Below are 15,948 nucleotides of genomic sequence, written 5' to 3'. Positions count from 1 at the left end.
TATTATATTCCCTTAGTGTGGGAGGGCATGCCATGAGGTCGGTTTTCTCTCTGCTGCTTGGGTTCCAGGATTGTACTCGGAATGTTAGTTTTGGCAGCAGGTGCTTTTACCTGCTGAACCATCTCACCGGACAGGCTATGGCGTTTGTTAGATTCGTGCTTGTCATATTAAAATTCTGTAAGACACATTTAAAAGTGTGTCTTTTTCCATGTTTGCCTGATAAAGAATGTGTCTGCATTGCTGTCAGCAATGATGTAGTAACTGAGTGTCTTTGGCTCCCTAAGCTTTGGGGGTTAAGGAGGATGCTGAAGTTGAACCCTGGGCCTTGTATGTACTGAGCATGGGACCACCACCCTGCCACTCCTTGCCTGTATCTTAATCTTGCTTCATCTACTAAACATATCCATGAGTGTTGATCATCTTGTGTGTTAAAAGAGAAGATTGTTTTCGTCGTCTTGAGAGCACGGCCTCCTTTGTGCTGTATTGATTTGTTCTCTGGTGGTTTCTTCAGAAATATATTCATTGCCCTGGAGGGAACTTAAAGTTGATCCCAAATGTCATTTTTTGTTTAAAATAGCTTCTGTGGTTTTTCTTATAAAATTAATGCATGTTTATTGAGCGGGAAAATAGATAAGCAGAATGATGTAGGCTTTTCCTCTAAATGTGTATGTGTATGCATGTGTGTGTATTTGTGTGTGTGTGTGTGTGTGCGCATGTGTGCGTGCTGTGGTGCTGGGAATTGAATACTAGGACCCTTTACACGTTCAGCTCTACTGCTGAGCTATATCCTAGCTCCTTTGTCTTCTGTTTTCAAAGTGGTACTGTAGCTAGGTGTGTGGCACACATTTGTAATTCCAGCACTTTAGAGACCAAGGCAGGAGGACTGGGTGCAAGGCCAGTCAGGGCATAGAGAGAGCCTGGGTTGAAAAGAAAAAAGTACGATAAGGCAGGCACGTCATCTTATTTGTGCCTGGCTCTTTGCTGCTAAGATGGTTTCGCTTTGTTTGGTTGCAGGTGGGGATGGAAGTGGCCCCGCACCTCAAGGAAAGCCTCAACAAGAACTTCTTTGACTTCCTGCTTACATTTAAACAGGTAGGAGAGCGCCGCATAGCAGCTCATTGAACTGACTGTGGTGGGAGTAGATTCACAAGACCGAATGCGCTCGTCAAACTGAGGATCCTTGCAGCTGGCCAGATGTGCAGAGTGGCATGGGTGTCTGCGGGGGACCATGCCCTGTAGTGGATGGAGGGAGAGCTGACACACATTTATGAACAGGAAATGGCACTAGCCACTCAGCATTACTGCCTGGCATGGGTTACTTCTGCCTGTACAACACTCCTCCAGAGCTGCTCTGATGGGTGGCGTGGGAAACTTGCTGTGTATTTTGTTTTTAAATACACAGAGGAAGCAGGCTGTTTCCATCGTATCCATCCATGCACCTCCAAGCCAGCCTGGTGTCTGTGAGTGACTCCCCTCCTTTCTGATGTCCTTTTGGTCCCCTGTAGATTCACGGAGACACGGTCCAGAACCAGCTGGTGGCCCAGGGTGTGGAGCTGTTGTCCTATCTCCCTCTGTACTCGCCCGCCATGGGTTGGATCTTTCAGTGTGTCTCCTACCACGCCCCTGAGGTAAGGCCAGTGGGAGTACCCTTGGGGAGCAGGGCTGACTCCCCTTCTCCATGGTGTGAGACCCTGCTCGGTGTGTCCTGTAATATTCCCAGGGTCCTTTTCTGGCAGCTTCAGTAATGTCCGTGCCAGCTGCCTTTCTGGAGAGCTCAGCTGTATGGGTGGTTGGCTCTATGCCAATTGCCTTTCTAGACTGTGTCCTTTCCTGCACTGGAAGGAGAGGAGCCACTCAGAGGCTACATTCTTATGGCTGGAAAGTGGCGACCAGAGGGAAACCTTTGAGATCCTCCTCCAGGGTGGGGGAAGTTTCTCACCTCTTCATTTACCTTCCTCTGCCCCCTTTGTGTCTGTCACAGTTCCATGAGGCCTGTGTAGCAGGTGGCACTGTCCTATTTCATGCAAGGGCAAGTAGACCTTTCTGTATTGCTTGCGTAATGCTTTCTCTCCCCCCCCCCTTTTCTCTTCTGAGTGATATACTCTCAGGAATTAAGCTGGTAACAGAAATATGATTTTTTTCTTCCCAGCGGTTCTCAGAGCGTGCTGACATGACTGTGGTAGACGAAGCTTTCCTGGCCTGCCTCTTGGTGGTTGAGAGGAAAAGGCAGCTTGCTGTAAACTGCAGTGTGGGGAAAGCTGTTCAGAGTCAGGGACCTGTTTCCCAGCAGCAGGCAACAAAAAGAGCAGGCTTTGACTGAGCAATGCCGCTTTCATGGGTTGATTCTGGAGAGATAAACGACGAGCATTTAACATGAACACATGTTCATGTAGTTGTAATGGTGCAAAACTGGAAGTAGCTACCAGGGCTCCGACTGAATTCTTGTGTGTGCATTCACTGAAAGGGTGCAGGGTCCTTTGAAAGACTTGACCCCGTGAGTGCCTGTCTGTCCTGGCGTAAGGCTGTTCCCAGTACATAGCTGAGCGGAAGCAATAACTCTACTCACTGCTGTGTGGGTGGTCAGCCATGGAGTGTCCTAGGGCTGGAGTAAGGGCTTTGGTGCTGGGGTGATTGGGTCTGTCCTCGATTCTGTGACCTTGTCATGGGACAGTGGGTGCGTGATGACTCGCTCCTCGTCACTGAGAATACTGTGTCTTTATCTGTGACAATCCCTGTTCTCTAGTGTGTGGCCAGACTAAACCAGGACGGTGCTTTTACTGTGGAGTGGATATCCCACACACAGCCCTATGTTCAGTGGGGGTCTTGCTTTGTAGCCCAGGCTAGCCTCAAACTCATTATCTTCCTGCCTCAGTCTCTTGATTGCTGGGATGACAGTGTTCACCTTCATACCTGGATTGTTTTGAGACCATCTTAACTGAACTCCCTTTGCCCTGTGTGTGGTTTTACTTTTTGGAATCCAAAGTATGGGAAGGAGGGGGCAAAGACTTGCTATATTTTAGGTGGGAATTGTTTTAATAATTTTGTAAGCCGATTTCATGTCTAAAGGGAAGGTGATTTGAAGAGCTGCTAGGTGCTATGTGGTCTTTAGCAACCACATGTGGTCCCCTCCTGGGGGAAAATGTGCCGCAAACTCGATTGTGAAAACAGAACCCCTCAGCCTTCCTCTGAGTGATTCAAACACTCCTACAAGAAGGGTTAGTGTGCTGGAAATGAGAACGCTTTTTTTTCTTATTTTAATGAGAGGCAAAATCAGATGAAGAAATGCAGGGAGGGTGTCCCAAGATGCCCTTGCGTTTATTTGAACCATCAGAAGTCTCAGAGGAGTCAGGCTGGGAATAGAACCTTCTGTGGGGAGTACCGCTCTAGGAAAGCATCCTGCAGTAGGAGAAGTGACTGGAAAATTAGGTCACCTGAATAATGATAAACTGTGTTCTTAGGGCACTTAGAGGAGGGACTTGCAGTATCTTGTTAAAAAAAATGTTAATAATTTCCAAACAGTAGATGAAATGCTGTCAGTAAGGAAGGTGGAGTTGAAGGGACGGTGACGGTGTGGTGCTAAGAGCGCTTGGATAGCTGGAACGAGGCGAGGGGAGGCCAGAGAGTGCGTCTCTAGCCAGTCTTCCAAATAGAATGTTGTAAAGTTGGGCCACAGCAGTTGGTCTGCACAGCTCAGGCAGCTGCCAGGGAAGGGACAGATGTTAGCTGCATCTGATGTATAAAGTTGCAAATTGTAGTCGAAATCCACAGCCAGATGTGTTGGCAGGCCTGTAATCCTAGCGTTTGGGAAGTGAGGCAGGAGGATCATAGTTGAGCCTAGTCTGGGTTACATAGGAGGACCCTGTCTCAATAATAATAATAATAATAGAAATTAAAATCTAGAAAGGGTGATTATCCAGGAGGTTTTCCCCTATTATGGTTTGTAGGTGGGATTTTCCTTCCTTTCTACAGCTGAGATTGTAGTAAGTGAAAGATTGCCGCTTCATTTCAGGTACCCCATGCTTAGAAAAGGGTAGCTGTTGTACACAGCTCAACGTGGGTGATGGGAATAAGTGCCTTGAGAAACTATGTGTTGCTGTTTGATGAAGTGGGGGGTTGGAGGAGGCCTGTGGTGATTCTCAGAGTCATATGGTCCACGGCTGAGTTGCGCAGCAGCTTGTGGATGGTAAAGGTGAAAAGGACAGCGTAGCTCCGGGCTCTCCCTGGAGGCAGACAGTAGGACCCAGTTAACCTTTCTCTAAGGGCTGTGGCTCTGGGGACCATGATGAGGGTGGTCCTGGCAGAGCTCGTGCGAGCAAATGGAAACCTGGGCTCTCTTGAAGACCAGGGACAGCTGGGAGGGGACCTGTGTAAACAGGTAGCTACGTGCACGGTAAGAGTCCGGGAATATTTGAGAAGAGGAAAAAAATCTGGCCAGCTGGAGTGCCCAGCATGGCCAGGGTTAGGCTGAAGCCACCATCCTGAGAAGAGGGAGCCCTGCCGGGGCTTTGGAAAGGCAAAAAGTCTGAAGAGAGGAGTGTCCTGAGGAATGCAGATGGCAGAGACATACCAGCCTTGGTCAGGGAGGGGAGAACAGAACCATTGGTTGCTGTGCAAAGACAGGAGGAGGGGTGGGTAAGTGTGAGTAAACATCCAGAAACTTAGAGAAAATTTAGACAAGGTGAAAGAAAGATAGCCAACCAAAATCTTGCCATCTGTCAATTGTCAATGTTCTATCTCGGGTGCTTTCGCGCTCTGTGTGTGTGTGTGTGTGTGTGTTAGAGACAGAGAGAGAGAGAGAGAGAGAGAGAGAGAGAGAGAGAGAGAGATCTTTTCCTGTAGGTGTCACTTTCCTGTTTGATCTCGGAAGCCTTTCCCTCCCAGGCCATCAGTCCTGTCTAGCGGTGTGTGGAAGGCCATGTGACCTTGTGGAGTAGGGAGCTGAGTCACCCACAAGGTGAGACTGTCACACAGCTACTTCTCTGTCGAGGCCCATGACACACCATCTCTGAGGGGTTTACTCTGCTTGAATTATCCAAAGTCTTCCATGTGCTTTTATCGTCCTGGTCTGACAGTTGAGGCAGCCATGACTGAGAATGTCTTACATATCACACAGCTAGAAAGTGTCGGTGTGTGGTGCTGACTCCAAAGGTAGGAGGTGTCTTTCAGCTTGTCCCCTCTGGGTGCCTTCTGCTAACTGCTGCACCTGAGGTGGATGTAAGCCCTGACAGATGATGCAAGGGACTTTGTATTCCAGTGTGCTTCCTGGAGACTGCTCCTTAGACACTGAAAAACACAGGGCAGGCAGGTGACACCTGCCTGTAATCCCAATCCTTTGTACTCCAGTGTGCTTCCTGGAGACTGCTCCTTTAGACGCTGAAAAACACAGGGCAGGCGGGGTGACAAGTGCCTGTAATCCCAATCCTTGGGAGATTGAGGCAGGAGGGCCACCTCAACTTTGAGGCCTGCCAGGGCTACATAGTGAATCTGAGGTGGCAGCCAGTCTCGTCTACATATCAAGACCCTATTTCAAAAATGGGAAAGTACAGGACCAGTGTGCTGGGCTCAGTGGGTAAAGACACTTGCCACACAAGCCCGTGACCTAAGTTTCATTGCCAGAACCCACCTAAACGTAAAAGGAGAAACCGAATCTCTAAAGTTGTCTCCAGCCTCCACACGCCCCACAGTGTGTGCATACATGCGCTCACTCTCACAGCAATCCTAACAGAAAATGACAATAACAGCATCAATCTAGAGCAATGGCTTAGCAGGCGAGAGTCCTGCTGTGTGAACATAAGGACCCAAGGTCAAATATCTAGTGTTCAAAAGTTGTCTGGACATCCTGGTGCCTGCACATTCCCCCGTAACTCTAGTGATGTTTGGGGTAGAGAAAGGGATGGCTGAGGTTTGTGCTCACTAGAAGAACTCCAGGTTCCATGAGAGACCCCATCCAAAAGGAACAAAGCAGAGAGCAAGAGCAGGACAACCAGTATCATCTTCCAGCCTGAGCGTGTGCATGAGCTTGCACACCACATACACACACACACACACACACACACACACACACCCTCTTCATATACACAGAAGTGCAAGGTGAGGCTAATATCACAAATGTCTAATATCTAAGGTTCTGCACACAGTTATGTTCTATTTGCTTATTAGAAAAAAAATCCCAGTGAAGAGAAATAACAGGAAAAATGGAAGAAAAACATTTTACATATCCATCAGTTAGGGTCAGTTTGAAAACCATCTGCTTGTGATGTGACTGCTCAGCCATTAAAATGATGGCCCTGTGTGTCATAGAAGCAGGGAGGGTTGTCTTTGATTTTTGAGTAGACGGGGTCATTTGCAGTCCAGCGTGAATAGGATTGTCCTGTTTCTGTAAAAAACAAAACGGACTTCTATAATAGTAACTGATATAATAGTGAATACTGATATTCACAAAGGTGAAGTTCTAGAAAGATCAACACCCAAATATTATTAATTATGATTAGAAGAAAAGGAGTCACACATTCCTAGATGCATATTGATACATCTAGATGCATCTTGTAGTTAGCTATCTCTTATAGTGTTTATAAAAACAACAAAGTGTGTAGATAATGAAATGTGGGGGCAAGAATAGTACTGAGAGTATACAGAAAGTCTGACTCCCAGTGCATACCTTATGCATTGCAGGTTCTGCTGGGTGTGGATGCTATGTATGCCGAGCTGGGAGTGCTTCAGTGGGTTAGCCGGGCCAGAAGTTTGTTACAAACTCAGCGGGCTTTGAACTGTTGGTCCTCTTGTCCTTGTGAAAGACCAGAAAAAAAAGATGAAATAAATAAAATTATCCTCGTGTGGATTTGCCTGCTTGTGTGATGCTTGTCACCCTGGACACTTGCAGATGTGCTTTATTTTGTATGACAGCCCCATTCATGTGTTTTTCGAGACAGGGTTTCTCAGTGTAGCTTTGGAGCCTGTCCTGGAACTCACTCTGTAGACCAGGCTGGCCTTGACTCACAGAGATCTGCCTGCCTCTGCCTCCTAAGTGCTGGGATTAAAAACTTGTGCCATCACTGCCTGGCTTCCTCCACGTTCTTGAAGACATTTTTGGTGCATTCTTGTGTGTGTTGCATTGTGTGTGATGTATGTACTTGTTGGTGTGGATATATGCACGTGTGAGTAGAAGCCAGAGGTAGATGCCAGCTGTTTTCTTCAGCTGCCTTCTACCTTTATTGTAGTTATTTATTGATTTGGTTTTTGAGACGAGGTTTCTCTGGATAGCCTCATTTGTCTTGGAACTCACTCTGTAGACCAGGCTAGGCTCAAACTCATAGAAATCTGCCTGTCTGCCTCCTGAGTGGTAGGATTAAAGGTGTGCTCCACTAACACCTGCCACCTTTATTCTTTTAATTACATTTAAAAAAATTTTTTTTTGTTATTGTATGGATTGGGGAAGGGTGTTACATGTACCACGGTGAACATGTGGAGGTCAGAGGATGGCTCTGTGGAGCGGATGCTCTGTTCCCTCCTTGATACCTTGCCTGTTCTGAGGCGTGAACCCAGGTCTCCAGGCTTGTGCAATAACAGCCTTTACTTGGTGAACCATTTTGCTAGCCTTCTACCTTTCTTTTAGAGACAAGGTCTCTCACTAAACCTAAAGTTCATTGATTAGACTGGACTGGCTGGCTGGTGAGCTTCAGGGCTCCTGTCTTCATTCCCTCGCCTCCAATTCTGATGTAAAAACCATCCTGCCCGGATTTTTCTTGGCTTTTGAAGATCCAATCTCAGGACTTTGTTGTGGTGTTGAAGCAGGTATGTCACTGGCTGAGCCATCTCTCCATTTCCTATGATGATATTAGAAAACAAAATAAATGAAAGAAAAACAGGTTCTTTTCTCTTTAGACAGGCATTTTCCTCAGTTCATCTTTTCAGAAGTGTTAAGTGGCTCAGGCATGCTGGCCCAGCACTCGAAAGGTTGAATCAGGAAGATTAAGGGTTGGAGACCAGCCTGGGTTACAGAGCAAGTTTCAAGTCAACCTGGGCTACACATCAAGACTCTGTCCAAAAAGCTGGAAATGGCCAACACATTACTGTGTATGTGCACATGTGTGTATGCGTGTGTGTTGTGTATACATGTGCATGTGTGCATATGGAAGAACGGCACTCAGGAAAGCATAAGTCCTGTCTGTCCTCCTCCCTGCCTTCTCCCCTGCGCCCTAGTCATTGATCCGTGTGTTAAGGTTGCTCCTTCAGTAGGGTTTGCATTTGTGTGCTGTGGAGTATCACACTTGTATGGAATTTCCCTTTCTCAGCTTTTCCGAGATAGCACTTGGTGTTAGTTGTCAAGAGTGACTTTCTAAGTAGCAGCGAGTCTCGAGTGGGTCAGGAAGACATTGTGACAGCATCTTAGCAGCAGCAGGGACTCTTCTGGCTGTAAGGCATTCTGGGCCAGTCATCTTCCATCTGTCTTTCTGTTCTGCAGGCTCCTGCTAGGAGTGAGGTGTCTGCAGCCACTCCTACGCCTGTGTCACAATTAAATTGTTTTTCGAAGAAGACCCCCCCAAAAACTTGTCTTAGCACCTAGAAATGGAGCACATGGCCAGCTCTAAACTCACAAGGAAAATCTAAGAGAGGCTACAGAGCTTTGGTTGAGTATTTGTTAGGCGCCTCAGACCCTCCAGGGAGAGAGCACAGTCCGGCAGACCTGAGCAGCCGACAATTACTGTCTTACCACTCTGGAGGCTTGAAGACCAAGGTCAAGGTGCTAGCAGAGCTGGTCTCTGGTGAGACCGCCCTCCCTCCTCCATGTGCAGATGGCTGCCTCCTCTTGTGTCCTTCCCTGTGTGCACACATCTCCCCACGCTCTCTGCCTTCCTTCTGAAGATGCCAGTCCTTTTGGATGGGGTCCCACAATGATGACCTCACTTAACCTTAGTACTTCCTCAAAGGCCCTGCATACGGTCTCACTGGAATTTAGGGTTTCTATGTGTAAATTTGGGGGGGGGGTATGACATAATAGGATCTAGTGTGATGTGGGACAGAGTCCAGAATCTGAAAAAGGTTGCTGAAAAAGGCACTGACAATTGTTTTGACTTCAGGGTTAGATTTCGACACAAACCTCGTTTCTACTCCTTAGGAGGAGGCACTGGCCATGTCTGGCTTAGCCCATGTGTACAGTGGTCTGATTTTCCCAGACCTCCAGCCCTGTGGCAAAGCATGCAGAAGAAAGGACAGTTATTCAGACACCCGGTCAAGTACTCAGCGTCTAGACCGCTGACATCAGTCCTTCTGTCTTACGCTTGACCTTGTCTATAACTATACAAAACCATCCCAAACCACTGCCCTAAAGACTACTTCTTGTATTGATTTTTCAAAGCAAAACAGAAAACCCAGGAACTCTTTTGAAGACATGTCATTACTTTAAGATAGCTCCAAAGCCCTCCGTAGTGCACAGGAGTATAGCAGTCTCCTTCGGATGGAAGGACACACTTGGAACTTAGGGAAGGGCACATGGTAAGGAACACAGTCTTTGGTGCCAGCACAGTGGGGTCACCACTGACCCTAGTGCCTGGCTGTGTGTGTGACCTTGGCTAAAATCTGGCCACAGCTCAGTTTCCTGTCTGTGAAATGGGAGAATGGCAATGCATCTGGGTAGGAGAGATGAGACCCATGAGAACAAGCTTCTCTGTGATTAGTGGGCACTGAGCCGTGGCCTGGCATTTGTTGATCGCTTTTTGGCTGCATTACTGAGTAAGCCGCAGGCTCTTTGACAAAGGAGTAAGAGTGTCGTAGAAACTTAAGAACTTCCCTCCTTGTTCATGCCTGGGAGCTGGAGGTGCATCATTCTGTAGTGACATTGGGAAGGATGCTGCCACCATGTCTAACTTGGTGTCTCACCAAGGTCTCGCCAGCGGTGGCTGGAGAGACTGGACCTGACCCTGGACTCACCTGATGCCTGGCCTCAGCTCTTTGTTGTTGTTGTTGTCGTTAGTTTTTCGAGACAGAGTTTCTCTGTGAGGCCTGACTGTTCTGGAACTCACCTTGTAGACCAGGCTGACCTCAGACTCACAGAGATCCACCTGCCTCTGCCTCCTGAGTGCTGGGGTTAAAGGCGGGCGCCACCACCACTTGTTTTACTTTCTTACCCTTCTCATCCTTGCCAAGCAGAGGGCTGTGGGAATTTGCATTATGTAAATCGGATGCTGTTTAAAGTATGGCATTTTGAAAATCTCTTAGAGATGTTGCTTTGTATCCTCCGAGTTGACATTTTTCCTCTTAAACTTCCTAGGCTTTGCTGACGGAGATGATGGAGAGATGTAAAAAACTAGGCAACAAGTAAGTACTTAGAAGACTCATATAGGCACCTGCTTGAAATTGTAGTCAGTGGCTGTGTGTGTGTGTGTGATGTGTATATGTGTGTCTGAGTTCATGCATAGAGGCAGGGGGCGGTGTTAGGTGTCTTTCTCCATGGTGCTCCACCTTATTTTTGAGGCAGAGTCTCTCATGAACCTGGAGCTCTCTGATTCAGTTAGACTGGCTGGCCAGCAAGCGCAGGTATCTTTCTTTCTCTGCCTGTCCAGTAGTGGGGTCACAGATGTTCCCCATCACAGCCAGGTCTTTATGTGGGTGCTGGAAATTTGAATCCAGGCCCTCGTATCTGTGCAGTACGCACTTTACCAACGGAACTCTCTCCTCGGCCATCATTTGCTTCTATTTAATCTTCTGAGCTCCCACTGTTATCATGGGGGAGAGCAAGCATGGGGGTTTGTTAGACCGTGTGGAGGTTCAGAACAATACATTAGAATTGCCTAGTCTCAGACCTCAGCTCCATTCTAACTTAGCTTTGTGATCTTGGCCCACTAACCTAACTACCCTGCCCCTCAGTCTTTCCCCTCTGCAAAATGGGGGTGATACTAATAGCCCTTTCTGTATGGGACTTGGTAAGTGGTAGGGCCAGGATACACTTGGTTTCCTGCCTCCTGCCTCTGAGGTTCCCTTTACTACTTTCTTGGTGACAAATACGTAAACATCTGGAGTAGGTTTTGGTTTTCCTCAAGTACCTAAAATTCAGGGTCTCTCTCATAAGAAATTCCTCATATAAAAGAAACACATTTATAGCAAGGACCCATGTTGTTATGAATATTCAGTTTTGTTAGTGCACGAGCCTATGAAGGCTCACGTCTACTCAAGTGGGTTATCTGTAGACGATTTTCCTGTCTATCCATCTAGTTCATTTAACTGCTGTCAAGTGTCAGATATGCCATGAGTCCTGTGGCAGCCTCTAGGGAATGCCCCTTACTATGTCTGCTGTTTTGATTGTTTTTTTCTTCTTTATAACCTTTCATTAAAAGCTGTCAATCATCCTTCTTGGTAGGCAATGTACACCCTAGCATTAAATCTGGCTTGCAAGCCAGGTACAGTGACAATTATTCATAATTCCAGAATTTGAGTAGAGATGGGAGGGTTGTATGTTCCATGCCAGCCTAGGCTACGTAAAAGACAAACAAAAGTAAATAGACAAATAAATAAAGGAAGGACGTGTATCCTGAGGAAGCTGTGAGTGACTGGGCATCTGTGTCTTTCAGTGCTTTGCTCTTGAACTCCGTGATGTCAGCTTTCAGGGCTGAGTTCATTGCCACCAGGTCTATGGACTTCATTGGAATGATCAAAGAGTGCAACGAGTCTGGCTTCCCCAAGGTAGGCTCTTGATTCACTGTATATTGGGAGAAGAGACAATGGTGTCTGCCTGATTGCTCTGGAGTCAGGTATGGGGGCAGTGCAGGCTAGAGGAGACAGCTGAAGGCTCTGTTTCCAAAGGGTGTGACAGGAGATGGTTGAGATTGGGATTCCTGATGCCACGGAACTGCTCTGCATAGGGTCTTGAATGCTGAACCCGTGAATGGACTCGGCGTGGAGTGTTTAGGAAAGACGTGGTCGCACTTCTTTAAAATATATTTGCTGTTGGGCTGTGGAGGTGCTCAGTCAGTAAAGTACTTGTATAAGCATAAGGGCCTGAATTTGATGCCCACATAAAAAGCCAGGAATGGTAGCACGTGCTTGTAGTCCCAGTGCTGGGGGCGGGTGGGTGGAGACAGGCAGAGCCTGGGGATCTCTGACCAGTCAGTCCACCTAAGTGGTGATTCCCAGGTCCCAGTAAGAGCCTGTCTCAAAAGCCAAGGTGAACGGTCCTGAGGAGCAACATTCATGCTTCATTCTGGCCTCTTCGTGCACACACACGCACGCACGCACACACGCACACACACACGCGCACATTCTCTCTCCATCCCCCAATTAGTGAAAACTACCTCCAGTAATACATGTGATCTGCAAATTCGACCACCCATGGCCAGTTCACTTTTGGGTGTGTACTGAGAACTGAGCTCCGGCTCTCACACAGGCTAAGCGCAGACTCTACCTGAGATGCTTGGCGGTGGGTGTCAGCTCCGTGAGTTTCTCAGAGCTGTTTGGGTGGATCTTGAAACTTCAGAAAAAGTCTTAGGAGAACTCCCCTGGAGACAGAGGAAATGCTGGAGCCCTTTCTTTCTATTTCAAGCCTCGGGTTATTTTGATTTCAAATCTCTAGGAACATAACCGTTTTCTACTTTCTCAGCATCTCCTTTTCCATTCACTGGGGCTGAACTTGGCCTTGGCTGATCCTCCTGAGAATGATCGACTTCAGATTCTCAATGAAGCTTGGAAAGTCATCACTAAGTTGAAGAATCCTCAGGTGAGTGCCCATTTAGACCTAAGATCCACTAATTTTTGTAGAAGTATTACAATATACATTTAAGTTTTTTATAAATGTGTTCGGGTGTTTTGCCTACATGTATGTCTGTATACTATCTGTGAGCAGTGACCATGGTCCCCTGGAACTATAGTTACGGGTGCTGGGAATCAAACCTGGGTTCTCTGCAAAAGCAACAAGTGTTCTTAACTGCCAAGCCACCTCTCCAGCTCCATACATTTTGCTTTACAGATGGTTGTGAGCCACCATGTGGTTGCTGGGAATTGAACTCAGGACTTTTGGAAGAACAGTCAGTGATCTTAACCTCTGAGCCATCTCTCCAGCCCCCATTTTACTTTTATTTTATTTTATTTTATTTTATTTTATTTTATTTTATTTTGGATTTTCGAGACAGGGTTTCTCTGTAGCTTTTGGTTCCTGTCCTGGAACTAGCTCTTGTAGACCAGGCTGGACTCGAACTCCCAGAGATCCGCCTGCCTCTGTCTCCCGAGTGCTGGGATTAAAGGCGTGCGCCACCACCACCCGGCCCCATTTTACTTTTAAAAAAACAAGCTTTAACCATGCCTGGTGATTCTCATCTGTAATTGCAATACTCAGGAGACTGAGGCAGGAAGATGAAGCATTTAAGACCAGCCTGGGCTACATAAGGGAGACCCTGTCTCAAAAACCAAAAGCCAAATTATAGCAACAACAAAGCATCAATGATAATAAATGACATTTCCACTAATCCAACTTATTAAAAAGATTCTCCTTGTATCATTTATTATGATATTCTATAGAGGGAACAAATGATATTAAAGATGTTTCTTAATTTTTCTGTCCAAATTATATCTTTTTTCTAAAGCCCCAAGATGTCCTAAACACATACAGTTACTGGCATTAAAAACTTTAGGTGTCACCAGGCGGTGGTGGTGACTGTCTTTAAATCCAGCACTCTGGAGGCAGAGGCAGGCCGACCTCTGTGAGTTCAAGAGCTAATTTTCAGGACAGGCCCCAAAGCTACAGAGAAATCCTGTCTCTAAACAAACAAACAAACCAAAACAAACAAACAAAAGCTTTAGGTGCCTTTTAGCCATGCAAAGAGCATCTAGAGTTCAGCTGTCAAGTGTTTATTTTTAAATGGCAATCTTCTAGGATATCCCTAAAGGGCTGAAGATTAGTGGTTGAACACCAGGGCTGCCAAAAGTCTTACATGACAGACTGGCCGGTGTCATTTACTGTCATGCATGTGATGATGGCCGTGGCCATCAGGGTTGTGTGTTTGTGCCTATAAACTCTCTTTTGCCTTGGAATGTGGGCTTCCCACTTTGGTTCTGTGCAGTTCCATGCTAACTGCCCTCGGGCTTTCCTCCTCTTATGTTGTTAGTTTTGATTCCTGGCTGACCTGGTACTCTATGTAGATCAGGCTGGAACGCACAGAGATCCTCTGCCTCCTGGGTGCTAGGATTAAAAGTGTGCACCATGGTATCAGGCTTTTTTACATGGGTTGGTAGTCTTGATGATGAGTGCTCTTACCGGCTGAGCCACCTTCCTGGTCCCTTTAGGGCTTTTCATACTTTTTTATAGGATAGATTTACAGCCCTTCTATAGATCAAATCTTTATTTTTCAAGCAGCTTGCAAAGCTTGAATGCTCGCTCAGATTTCCAACCCCTTGGGGTTTTCTGCTGAGATTGGCAAGGGCTCCTCGCATCATGGCCCCTTTGCTCCTTAAGCATGGCAGACTCCATAGATTTGCATCTTTGGCCTAAGCAATGCTGGGGTCAGAGTCTATAGTGAGCAGCAGGCTACTTGTCTCCTTTTATGACTTACTTTTCGTGGTAATGTGTGTCAGTCAGTTAAGCCCTGTGCTACTCTGTCCCAGCGTCAGGCAGAAGCAACTTCAGGGAGGTTTATTTTGACTCACAGTTGAGAGGGTAGTAGCAGTGGGGTCTTGTTTTGTATCCTCTTACACTTGGTGGATTCAGGAAACAGAGTCCTGGCTGGAGGCTGGGCTACAGCCCTCAAAGGACCATCTCCTCCAGCTCTGCCTCCCATCCCAGATGTCCCACAGCCTCCCAGAACAGCGCCGGCAGTGGGAGCCCATGAGGGACATTCATAGTCTGTCTTGTCCTTTCCTTTCCTTTCCTTTCCTTTCCTTTCCTTTCCTTTCCTTTCCTTTCCTTTCCTTTCCTTTCCTTTCCTTTCGTCTTTCTTTCTTTCTTTCTTTCTTTCTTTCTTTCTTTCTTTCTTTCTTTCTTCCTTCCTTCCTTCCTTCCTTCCTTCCTTCCTTCCTTCCTTCCTTCCTTTCTTTCTCTTTTCTTTTTTTCTTTTTTTTCCTGTTTTTGGTTTTTCGAGACAGGGTTTCTCTGTAGCTTTGGAACCTGTCCTGGAACTAGCTTTTGTAGACTAGACTGGCTTTGAACTCACAGAGATCAGCCTGCCTCTGCCTCCCGAGTGCTGGGATTAAAGGCGTGCGCCACTACTGCTCAACTAAGGGACATTCATATTCAAACCGTAAGAGTAAACCAGGCATTTCTGTATTTCTCTCTTGTTGGAGCCCTTGAGGATTTGTCTGTGAACTTGTGGCAAAAGTTAAGCAGTGTTGTGCTCACTCTGAAGCTATGTTTGCCTTTTCTTTGTAGGACTACATTAATTGTGCTGAGGTATGGGTAGAGTACACCTGCAGGCATTTTACGGTATGTATGACTCTGGGGTTGTTTTCCTAAGGGTTTTGTGGTTTCATGGTTACCATAGCAACAGAGTCTGGCCATTTAGGAATGTTGTAGTGGTACTTGAGATAGACAGTACTTGACAACACTGTGTTGTCCAGACAGGTTTGAAAGTCCTGGGCTCAAGTCTATTGGCCTGTGCCACTAAGCCCGGACCTTAAATGTCAAGGTGTGAGAAGTGTTAGCATGTGTTGTCAGCAAGTGTGCCACACACTGGCACATCAGTCTGGGCAGTGCTGCGTCAGACAAAACCAAACAGTAGCCCCTTGGGAACTAAAAAGCTAAAATGTTTTGTAAATTGCCGTAAGTGTCCAATAGGCAGCGTTTTCTTTTTTCCATTTTATTTAATGTTATTGCTCTTGTTTAGCGTTTTCAAACATTTAGAGCCTCTGTGTGTTTCCCACCCACAAGCAAACACCCTTCTTCCCCTGGGTGCAGACAAAACCATAATTTGGGGAATACTGAGCTCATCAAAGAATAAGGACTTTAGATGCAGGTAGAAGTGGGCTCTTCTG

General features: G+C 46.7%; 1 protein-coding gene across 1 annotated transcript in view; it reads left to right on the top strand.

Annotated features, from left to right (window-relative positions):
• The window catches only part of Vps35l (VPS35 endosomal protein sorting factor like), a 104,822-nt gene that overhangs the window by 35,927 nt on the left and 52,947 nt on the right, over positions 1–15,948 (top strand). Inside the window, exons 13-18 of the mRNA XM_057778410.1 lie at positions 1,015–1,092; positions 1,506–1,628; positions 10,268–10,314; positions 11,565–11,676; positions 12,590–12,706; positions 15,347–15,400. Of these exons, the coding sequence (XP_057634393.1) occupies positions 1,015–1,092; positions 1,506–1,628; positions 10,268–10,314; positions 11,565–11,676; positions 12,590–12,706; positions 15,347–15,400 (531 nt within the window). The remainder of the gene's footprint in view (positions 1–1,014; positions 1,093–1,505; positions 1,629–10,267; positions 10,315–11,564; positions 11,677–12,589; positions 12,707–15,346; positions 15,401–15,948) is intronic.

Source organism: Chionomys nivalis, chromosome 8 (genome assembly GCF_950005125.1).
Source record: "Chionomys nivalis chromosome 8, mChiNiv1.1, whole genome shotgun sequence".
Lineage (NCBI taxonomy): Eukaryota > Metazoa > Chordata > Mammalia > Rodentia > Cricetidae > Chionomys > Chionomys nivalis.
This window is presented reverse-complemented; position numbering and strand designations above follow the sequence as displayed.